This window comes from Aquarana catesbeiana, linkage group LG07 (genome assembly GCF_042186555.1).
Source record: "Aquarana catesbeiana isolate 2022-GZ linkage group LG07, ASM4218655v1, whole genome shotgun sequence".
NCBI classification, from domain to species: domain Eukaryota; kingdom Metazoa; phylum Chordata; class Amphibia; order Anura; family Ranidae; genus Aquarana; species Aquarana catesbeiana.
Genome location: NC_133330.1, coordinates 257116378 through 257128536, shown reverse-complemented (window position 1 = coordinate 257128536; position 12159 = coordinate 257116378). Strand labels below are relative to the sequence as shown.

Genomic DNA, 12159 nt, shown 5'->3' with positions numbered 1-12159 from the left:
AGTGACTTGTGGCTAAACAAGGAAGGAGATGGCCTTATGTTGAAGCACAGCCATAGACATCTTGTCGGCGTGGTATGAGAGCAAATGGGCCCACAGAAAAGGAAATTGCTATGTACAGTGCATTGAAAAAGTATTCATACCCCTTGAAATTTTCCATATTTTGTCATGTTACAACCAAAAACATAAATGTATTTTATTGGGTCTTTATGTGATAGACCAACACAAAGTGGCACATAATTGTGAAGTGGAAGGAAAATGATAAATGTTTTTCCAATTTTATTACAAATAAATATCTGAAAAGTGTGGTGTGCATTTGTATTCAGCCCCCTTTACTCTGATACCCCTAACTAAAATCTAGTGAAACCAACTGCCTTAAGAAGTGACCTAATTAGTAAATAGAGTCCACCTGTGTGTAATTTAATCTCAGTATAAATACAGCTGTTCTGTGAAGCCCTCAGAGGTTTGTTAGAGAACTATAGTGAAAAAACAGCATCATAAAGGACAAGGAACACACCAGACAGGTCAGGGATAAAGTTGTGGAGACGTTTAAAGCAGGGTAAGGTTATAAAAAAATATCCCAAGCTTTGAACATCTCATGGAGCACTGTTCAATCCATCATCCGAAAATAGAGTATGGCACAACTGCAAACCTACCAAGACATGTCCGTCCACCTAAACTGACAGGCCGGGCAAGGAGAGCATTAATCAGAGAAGCTGCCAAGAGGCCCATGGTAACTCTGGAGGAGCTGCAGAGATCCACAGCTCAGGTGGGAGAATCTGTCCACAGGACTACTATTAGTCGTGCATTCCACAAATCTGGCCTTTATGGAAGAAGAAAGCCATTGTTGAAAGCAAGCCATAAGAAGTCCTGTTTGCAGTTTGCGAGAAGCCATGTGGGGGACACAGCAAACATGTGGCATAAGGTGCTCGTCAGATGAGACCAAAATGTAACTTTTTGGCCGTGAAACATGGTGGTGGCAGCATTATGTTGTGGGGATGCTTTTCTTCAGCAGGGACGGGGAAGCTGCTCAGAGTTGATGGAAAGATGGATGGAGCCAAACACAGGGCAATGTTAGAAGAAAACCTGTTTGTGTCTGCAAAAGACTTGAGACTGGGGCGGAGGTTCACCTTCCAGCAGGACAATGACCCTAAACATGCAGCCAGAGCCACAATGGAATTGTTTAGATTAAAGCATATTCATGTGTTAGAATGGCCCAGTCAAAGTCCAGACCTAAATCCAATTGAGAATTTGTGGCAAGACTTGAAAATTGCTGTTCACAGAGGCTCTCCATCCAATCTGACAGAGCTTGAGCTATTTTGCAAAGAAGAATGGGCAAAAATGTAATTCTCTAGATGTGCAAAGCTGATAGAGACATCCCCAAAAAGACTTGCAGCTGTAATTGCAGCGAAAGGTAGTTCTACACAGTAATGACTCAGGGGGGCTGCATACAAATGCACGCCACACTTTTCACATATTTATTTGTAAAAAAATGTTGAAAACCATTTATCATTTTCTTTCCACTTCACAATTATGTGCCACTTTGTGTTGGTCTATCGTATAAAATCCCAATAAAATACATTTAAATTTTTGGTTGTAACATGACAAAATTTGGAAAATTTCAAGGACTATAACTACTTTTTCAAGCCACTGTATGATTCGGAGAGAGGCTTGAGGGCACAGGCAAACCTCTTGATGAGACTGGGACTGTTGTGGAGTCCTATCTTTGTGGGAAAGTCATGAGCAGCCTAGTTGTATAGGCTCCTCTCAGAGACACGAAGCAGAGAGTTTGGGCAGTTAGAGGTGGAGCTGCCAGATGCGAATAAATATCCTTTCACAGTCGATAACTCTCGAGTGTACTCTGAAAACCAAATGGTATGTCCAGATCATCAAGGGTAATGGGCTCTCATTTCCAGCCAATTTGCCTTAAATTCACTCGGACATGGCACATGTGGGTGAATAAGCCTAGCAACTAAAAGTCCATGGCTAGGAATATCATGAAAGAAGTCCCAAACAGTTCTTTGAAAGTGAACTGCACGCAGAGGGCGCCAATCTAGGTGTAGCATTACAATTTTATTAAAAGCCTACAAGTGACAACTCACATTAAAACAGGATGTGTGTGCAAATCACTCCTATGGCCACCATGTAGCCGCTGGATTCAGGAGTGTGGCAAGGCTAATATGGGTAAATCTAGGCAGGCAGATGTGGCCAATGTTTAAAAAAAGACATCCATGATTTATGATATAGATAGATAGATAGATAGATAGATAGATAGATAGATAGACAGATAGATAGATAGATAGATAGATAGATAGATAGATAGATAGATAGATAGATAGATAGATAGATAGATAGATAGATTTAATTTTCAATCTTCAATTTTCAGCCTAATTTCAAACTTAGAGAATGTTGGAAAATCATTACAACACAAAAAAATCTAGAAAGGTATGAAACCATGAATTTTAAGAGTATGTGTAAGCATTGTGTTTCCATAGCAGAATAAAATCTCAATTATAGGGCAGAAGTGTAACATATACTGTGCCACAATGAATTAGATCACTAATGCTGAGAATATCCTTCTGGAGGTTGTGCTCTATATCTGGTCTGCACGAGCCCAGTGTAAAAGGACAATGCACCTTTTGTACGAGCTTAACAGAAGCTTGGCAATAGGTTAACCAAGCAGAGCTTTTGTAAATCCCCCACCTCCAACAACTGCAAAGAATTCCTTCAATATTAGTTTCCCCCCTTCCCTTTTCTCAGTTACTAGCAAAACAGAGAAGGGAAAAAAATCTTCCTGAAGGTCAAAGAAGTCAGGTCTCCTGTTGGACTTACACAATAACCCTTTGAGCGTGAAAAGCCAATTTTCATTGCTTTACTGTTTATATTTTGGTTAGCATTTTTGTCATGCCACTTGCTAATATGTAAGAATTTATACTGAAAATAACAAACTGAAAGATGTGATATTTAATTGGAGTTCAAATACAGATTTTCCATAGCCTTCTTAAACAAGATAGAATATAGGAGTAAATAAGTCTGTGGTTGCATTTTTATGTGTTACTTTAAATACCTTTAAAGTGGCACCCTGAATTAGGAACACAGTAAGAGAAACCTCCACTGGAAGTGGCCATTCTCCAACTCCTCTACATTGTGGGGTCAGTGAAGCTGCCCCTGCTTAGAATTTTCGCAAGTCATATGACTGTTCTAGAATTTATATACTAGGGTCTAGGAATCCCCATAGACATTTTACTCCTAAAAGACTGATTCTAAAGTAAGAATCTATTTAGGGAACTGCAAAGTTGTGGTTCATAGGCTCCAATTTCCTGATTTATAGTGTATTCCCCTATACTTTCTTACTTATACTTAGAATTTTTATCCACGCCTTCCTATTCATTGTCCATTGAATTTTGCTTACACGATACACATGGTAGTGTTCGTGGATTAGGACAATTACATTGATATGACAAGAGCAAGAGCGTGCAAGATTGAGTGTTGGCAAACATGGAATAAAACAAACCTGGCTACTTTAAAAGATCAGAGAAGGGGTTGGAATATTTACCCTGTACCAAGAAACGGAAAAGAGCATTTGTGAAAAAAGAAAAATAGCATGATTGCAGTACAAGTTGCAATATACAAAAGTAAAATGCAAGCGTTATACAACTACTGTATATATACATCGAGAAATGTAGGACACGAAGCAAAGAAACATATTTTGCAAATTGTGTCTCCTTTTCAAGCCCTGTGTGTGCCTTTCTTTTTTGATGTATATTTGGTATTACTTATGTTGTGCATCCAGGTTACCATTTGCAGGGTTCATATCTACGTGTATATATATATATATATATATATATATATATATATATATATATATATATTTCAATAAGCTCTGAATATTTGGACTTTCAGACAGCATACATTCCTTGTAGCTGTTCACAGAAAGTTTTATGGAGATTCTGGGCGGGAATTTGCTCTCATCTGGTTTTAATACACAGTTCTACAAGTCTAGACTAGCAGTTTTTTCTCTTTCTTGTCCCTGCCCTCACAAACTCTTTACTGGAATACATTTAATTCACTGAACTTTTCCACCAACTCATACCTTCATGCAAACCTATGTTGCCAATGCAATGCTAGCCATCAGCTAGGGTGCTTTTCTACCAAAGTTATGGGACACATTTTGCCAACACAACTTCTTTTTTCCTTTATTTTATTTCATTATTATTATTTTTTTTCTTATTTGGAATCATTCATGTAATTATAGCAAATAATTGTACACCCCTCTCCTTATTACAGCCCCTGTTCATGGTTCACTTCAGTTAATTACTCTAGTAGAGTTCAGTCGTTTGTTCAAGAAAAACTTTATTAAGGCATAGCCTAGTTTTCATAAAACAATTTGTAATTCAAAAAAAGTTTACTTTTGTTAAAACAACTTATAATATAATTTATGGATACATATGTAAAAATCTAAAGAGCCATATAAAGCAGTATTAAACCCATAAGCAAACATTTATTATATTGTAGCTTACCAATTCTTAGATGTAATGGCTGCATTCATTTTCTTTTTTAGGCTTTCTTTCTTCTATTTCCATCTGGTAATCCAGCCAGTAAATCTGTTGTTTTTTACAACACAAACTCTCCAGCAGAATATATCAGTTTACTTAGATGACACCAACCACCTAACATTGACAGGGGTCATTTAAATGATCAGCTCAAATGATTCAGTCATTCAAAATCTTTATCTCAAAAGGAAAAAAAAATGTTTTGCTTAAATGTGTTAGTTGTTTTAAATCTGCTAATACATTTAACAACTCCACAACCCCCAGATTGACAATGGTGCTGTCTGCTGTGCCTCTTATGCTCATTCCTCCAGAGTTGTGCCTCACTAATACAGGTGGTGTTTTCCTCTCCAGATCACCATGTGAAAATAGAGGGGAAAAAATCCAAAGGAAAGAAAACTGATGCGGCCACCACATCCAATGACTGGTAAGCTGCAATATATTAACGTTTTGGTTTTGGGTTTAATACCACTTTAAACTAAACCTGTTATTTGAAAAACACAAGAGATGTTAGTGGTTTCATTTTCCTGAGATGCATGTTGCCTATAGGGCCTCCTAATAGTGGGAGCAACTGGGGCAGTTTCAATAGGCTCAACACCTCAGGGGGATGTAGACAGAAGCTAGACTGCTCCAGGTGAGAGTGTCACTTGCATAATGTTATCCCCATGGTGGGTGCTCACCCCGGCTCGCCACCGTAATACAGTACTGTGAAGAAAGTCGGTAGCACACAACACTATAAAGATATCAAATCCATTATTCCATATGTCAGGTGAAGACAGCACAAAGACAGAGTTTGCTTTAGCTGTTAACGCGTTTCACACATATGCTAATGCTCATAACAAACCTCAGGGGGATCCCCAGCCCAGCAGTCCAGAAGTAAATGATTTTCTTGCCACCTTGCCACAGCAAGAAATCCGCTTTCTGCTCAGACCAACTCTCTAGCAAATTACTAAGCCACTGCAGGATAAACGTCAAATAAGACTGTACTGTGCAACTAGGAAGCCAGCTAACAGATGTGTGCAAAGTATATATTGCAATAAAAAATGGCTTGGGTTCTCTGTGCTGTAAGATACATACTCCTGAGCATGCAATCCTATACTGTACATTGTCCTGTATGTTACATACTCCTGATTGCTCCATTCTGTATCCTGAGTTTTATGCTACATACTTTTGACCACCCCAGCTGCCATATTTTTCTCATAACATGTTTCCTTTCATTTGGAAATAGTACTGTGCAGCAGAGGGGTGGATGTTATTTCTCTACATACAGATTGTGTTCTATCTTGTAGTTCTATAAAAGTTTGCTACTGATTATCATTAGATCTACCATAGCCTACAGTGGTTTGTCAATGATAAAACTCTGTAGGAAAGTTAAATTAAATTTCAACAATTCAAACAATTATAAAGTAAAAGTATAGTTGTGCCTGTCATTAGGTCTACTCTAGCCTAAAATGGGTTTTAACATATACAGTAAAACGCTATAGCAAAGCTAAATTCAGTTTCAACTATTTTACAGTAGAAGTATAGTACTAACTGTCATTAGGTCTACTGTAGCCTAAAATGGGTTTTAACATTAAAAAAAAAAGCTAAATTCAGCTATTTTGCTATAGAAGTACAATATACTACTAACTGTCATTAGGTCTAATAAAGCCTAAAATGGTGTTTAACATTTAAAACTCTATAGGAAAGCTACATTATATTCTAACTGTAATTTACCATCTCTGTAGGTATAGGGAATGATTCTAGTACTTTTTTTAAACAAATTAACTTGTATGGTACTTCTCAGTGGGACTGCAGTGTTCTGGACTCTCATTATTTTAAAACATTTTAAGGCCTCTTGCACACGATACTCTTGTTTGAGCATCTACTTTTTGAGACTTTTTTTTTGTATGTATTTGGGCGTATTTTCACGCATTTTTGCGCATATGTGTTCGCACAATTTTTGTGCAAATTCGCACACGCGCGCAAAAACATATTCTCACGTTTTAGTTCTACACATGTAAACGGGCATTTACACACATTTTACGTGCAATCGTGCACATTTGTGCGCATGTGGTGTAAAATACTGACCCAAAATGCAGCTTTTTCTATTTTTTTTTTTACTGGAGAATGCATGGCTCTTGTTTATGTGCCTGTGTGCATAGGCACATTACAATTAATGGGCTGTATTTTAGCTCAGTAAAAGAAAAAGCTGTACTGAGCTTTTTCAAGCTGCAGTGTGCAAGAGGCCTAATACTATGTAACTCAGCAAAAAAAAGTGTTTACTAAGCATCACATGATGATTTTTACAGTGTATTAACTATCCCTTGTCTTGCAGACATTTATTGCTAATACCCCCTAACTGTAAATAGGATTCTCATGTGCATTTAGATTAGTAAAAAAATACTTTAGCTAGCCCTTGTTGTATGATTAACATTTGCTAAAATTCTGTACTGACATGATGGACTTTCTTCATACTACACCTAGAATACATATACCATGCCTGAGTATTAAATAGTTTCACGGGAAAAGTACAGAACCCGGAGACAAGTTCTCTTTACATTGTTCATAGGACATTTCAGTGAGTTCTGCTGAACAGCTAATCCTAATATAACACAGCAAATATTTTTTTAAATCTTTTAAGTCTATTTGTGCCCTTTGTTATATACAGTAATTCAGTAAAGTTCTAACTAATATTTGAATTTGATTAACTTTTTTTTTGTGCATTTATCCTCATGAAATGTATACGGTAAGTACATCATTATTTTCTGGTTATGTGAGACTGTAGTGTATTGTTACTTTGCACTTTCTCACCTATATGATATGGTTTTCCATAATGCATGTTTAATGTTACAACCAGATAATCTTTATGTTCTACTTACAAAAGTAGGATTACTTGAGCTGTGGTTCATGTAAAATATGAATATTGCGCAACAGAATAAGCTGTATAAAGTAAAGGTTTTATAGCTATTAAGCCTTAGAAAATACGTTCCAAAGCATGACTGTATATTTTCATCACTGTCAGCACTGCACTAATGTAATAGAAGATTAATCCATTCACTCAGTCACCAACAAATGGTCCACTGCTAGCAGTCCATCAGGAACTGCCAGTAAGGGAAGCTGTGAGGATGGAAATATGGGAGTTGCCATTACTGACTTGGTTTTTTAAGGTGCGGACTCCATGGTTGTCATAATGTTCCTCTCTTCACTACCTAGGGAGTCACAGGGTTGATTTACTAAAATTGGAGTGCAAAATCTAGTGCAACTGTGCACAGAAACCCAACAGCTTCCAGTTTTTGTTTTTTGTTTTTTTGTCAAAATTTAATTGAACAACCTGAAGTTAGAAGCTGATTGGATACCATGCACAGTTGCACTAGATTTTGCACTCTCCAGCTTTAGTATATCACCCCCCCACTGTTCTATGGAAGCATCCTGTTAGCAAAGTCGAAAATGTGACTTAGCATGTGTGTTTCTGCTCATTGACTTATTGGATGCAAAGGGCTCAGAATCTGCTTCTTTTAAAACCATGTGAGCACAGGCAGCTCCTATATTTATGCTTTCACAGGTTCCTGTAAAGCAACCACGTGGCAATAAATTGTCATATATTGGCATATGAATGACAAAGTCAGCAGCATGTACAGTACATATATTTGTATGACCTGATAGTGCAGGACCTCACGGAGTTCCTCCTGCACTCATAGCATTCCTCCCACATTATATAGTAGGGAAGAATGAGTACATCGCCTGCCTGCATCCTTCATTGCAATACCTGGTGCTTCAGCAACCTATCATGAGGCCCAAGCAGGGTCATGTGGTGGGAAGGGCAGGTGTTGTTATGGCTATGCAAATTTCAACCCTAAAAAAGTCACTATTTGCATAGTCACTTCAGTGGCACCTTAGGTGCATCATCGAAGTACTAGAAGGCCTTGTCATAAAGTACCTATGTTAAAGACATTTTTCATTCCCGCAGTCTCATTTTTACAATAAGCATTATTTGTTTTGCTCTTTTTTATTTCCAGAAACGCTAACACTTACAATTTTCTGAAAAGAAGTCTTTTAATCCTATCCCTGGGGTTAACAAAACCTCCCCCTGCAGTGGGGCTGCCCTCCGAACTGCAAGGGTTACATGCTTGTCTAGGGTCCCGCAAAAAGCAGTTTTACCTACCTGATCCCTGCTACCTTAGCACCCAGAGCTTCCTTACACTCCAGCTCGTGGGCTGCCCCTTAGCGTCCTCACATTTAGTTCAGGGCTATGGGCCTTGTATTGTACTTGATGTCAGAGGACCTGTGACCATCTGAATGTAGGGGAGAAGAGGCTGCAGGGACCAGCCTAGCAGGGTAGATGATGCCTGCGGGAGCGATGGATCAGGAAAGTAAAAGTGCTTTTTCCGGTACCCTAGACCTAAACAGACATTTAAACCCTGCAGTGTGGGGGCAGCCCCACAGCAAGAGAGGACTTTTGTTTTCTCTGGAGTTCAGCTTTAAAGTCATTGTAAACTTTAGATTTTAATTTTTTTATCAAAATAAAAAAAGAGGTTTATACTAACCTACTATGTGCAATGGTATTGCACTGAGGGCTCCTTACCTCCTCTTGTGGCATCCCCCGCCGGTGCTGTCCGCTCCTCCTCTTCTGTGTGAGCCCCCATAACAAGCCGCTTGCTATGGGGGCACACCTGCAGGCCCCTCACTCTCTCTTAATATGATTTAACTCTCTCTAATACGCATGTATTATTAGGGCCAATGCATTTAAGGGTGCTAAAGACTGGAAATATCATTATTAAAGAATTTAATAGGCATATTCATCATTATACACAGTTGGCAAAAGTATTACAGCCAAATAAAACCAACTATTTTGACAGAGTTGGAAAAGTGTTTGACTTGCAGTTGCTGAAATAGCAGTTTACAATATGAAAAATGAGAATAGCTAAAAGTTCTACTTCTAGTGTACCCATAACTAATTAACACATTCCCAAGTGACACATCATCACAATCCTGGTTAAAGAGGCTACCCTCTCTGTAGAATATAGGAGTATTGAATAAAACATAAAAGAACCTTTCAGAAAGACAACCTGACATCATTGTAAAATCGGAGACAAAAATAAGAAAAGGGGTGCAAATCCCGGTTAGTGGATCAACAACTCAAGACCTCTCTGGATAAGTAGATAGACTTCTCCAAACACTTCTTCAAAATGGGTAGTTTGGGTGTCAGCTGTTTACTTGCCACCACCTAACTTGAATGGAAAAGGCACAACCTGTTACCTTTCTGCTGTGTAAATGTCAGAGGCATGTCTGTGGGCAACATGTTCTGTCCCCTAGACTGCCTCTGCTGATACTACTGAACTACAGCCTTATGGTGAGGCTTGTACAGGCTTGTCTCCTGTACTAAAATTGCTAACTCTGATTTCACTGTACACTGTGAGCATCTCACAGTGTGCATTAAAAGATGCAGCAGGTTAGATAGAGCCCACCTCACCTTCTGATTTGAGGACTTCCAGCATTATCTAGCTCTTTCTTCAGCAACCTGACAGTCCCTGGCCCGCCCGTTTCATTTATTGGATTTCAGTTCTTTCAATCATGGAAGATCAGCATCACTTGTGGCATTTACCTAAGGCAGTCTGCATGTAAATGTAGTCTGCCTATGAATGCCCTCTCCTCCAGACTGACAACCATCCATCAGGTCTGAGTGCTCTTTAGCACTAAAGCAGGGTACTGTGATGCTTTCAAGAGGCTGTACAGTACCCTGCTGTTCCCTCCTTCCAGCCATCATCTGCCTGCATCACATAGAGAAGCACAAGGACCGTTATCATGCCATTTGCACTAAAATAAGGTATGCAGTCAAAACTGGAATTTCATTAGCTTGGTGATGAAGAATCTGCAGAATTGTTCAGCATCTCACTGGATCTTCATATTCTTCTCTGCTATGCACACCCAACAAATGCCATCACTCTTCCCTCCTGAATATCGCATGTTGAACTGGAATCTGGGACTGTCAAATTGGCCAAGTAGAAGCAGATACATATGTTCAGGTGGTTGCATCACTTTGCTCTCTATGAGCATCACTAAAATGAATATCACTAAATTCTTACTTAGGCAAAAAACGTATTCTATTAGCAGGCACTGAGGAGCGTAGGCTGATTGGAATCGTGATTCGGTATTGTAATTTTCTAAAATATCCTGTTACTATATTTTTGCCTGTCCTACTTTGACCACCTGAATCGAGTTTACGTGGGATGTGAAAAACTTTGGGAAATACTGGTCCTGAGAAGCACACCAACTATTATATAATATTTCTCCAGATCCTCCATGTAGAAAATTGATCTCAGTTTCACATAAGTTAATAATGCATCATCTTTTGGAATTCAGTTTGTGTGGTTTCTAGTGCGTAGGGATTGTTACATTTGGTGGTCTACATCTCTGTACAAAAACAAAATGTGTGCTTTGTGGCTTACACATTTCCTTAAACATACCGTACATTGTACATTTTCCATTTTATTGCCAACAAAACCATCTGAATGAGACAGCAGACTTTCTTCATGGTTCTAAAACACTTTATAGGAAAAGATTATTAGAAACTAGAATTAGAGTGGTTGTAAAGCTCTGAAATGAAAAATGAACAAAGCATACCCTCAATCAAAGGCACCTAGTGTGATTTCAGTCTCCCCTCTCTTTCCTCTGCTATCTGACAGCCTTTGCCAACACAGGTACATTACTCCACCCGCAGATATAAATGTTACTCTATGAGGCTGACTCGAGGGAGGAGTGTCCTTTCCCTCCACTCAGGTGTCAGTGTCTAGTGTCTGACATCAGATCCCTGCCCCATGCCTTCTGAAGCTGAAAGATGCTGTGTAAAATTTGTACTTTAGAGGGCTGTAGGAAGAGAAAGGGCTGCAAATAAACAGGTACAACATAAATAGGAGGATTTATTTAATCTGTCATCTCTCACCTGTAATTTCGCAGGGTATATGAAAGGCTACTTTCACACTGATGCTCCTTACAGGCGATATAATGCAAAAAATAGTGCCTGCACGGGACCTTGAATGAGCCTCTCCTATCACTCCAATGTGAAAGCCTGAGGGCTTTCACACTGGAGCGGTGTGCTGGGAGGACGGTAGAAAAAGTCCCGCAAGCCGCATCTTTGCAGCACTTGAAGAGCGATGTATACACTGCTCCTACAGCGCCCCTGCCCAGGGAAATTAATGGGCAGCGTCGCCGAACCGCCGATGCACATGCAGGATATCAATTTGGTCAGGCTGGTCAGGGAGAAAAGGCAATGCCGCTTTAACCAGAATAACAGCTGTTGAATCACTAGTATAGCATGGTGTGTACACAAGTACTGCTGCTACAGCAAGAAAAAGAAAAAATGTTCTCCTCACCTGATGACTTCGCCAGTACACCCAAACAAAGTTTAGTGGCGCTTGGATGATTTAGGGTTGGCAGTGCATATAATGAATCCCCACCTGTAGGAAGCCCTTCCTTGACAAAGATTGGTGGAATGCATCAGTTTAGGGTAACGGTCACGTCACAAGGTAACACCACCTAAGAAACACACTAAAAAGGTACCTTTTATCTGAAGTTCCTCCTGAAAATTGCATTGCACTTTCTTGTATGTGAGCGTGCCTAGGCACTGCTGTGC

General features: G+C 39.2%; 1 protein-coding gene across 1 annotated transcript in view; it reads left to right on the top strand.

Moving 5' to 3' along the window:
- DNM3 (dynamin 3) overlaps positions 1-12159 on the top strand; it is a 572551-nt gene that overhangs the window by 477169 nt on the left and 83223 nt on the right. The window contains exon 22 of the mRNA XM_073593228.1: positions 4902-4974. Within this exon, the coding sequence (XP_073449329.1) occupies positions 4902-4950 (49 nt within the window). The 3' untranslated portion in view covers positions 4951-4974. The remainder of the gene's footprint in view (positions 1-4901; positions 4975-12159) is intronic.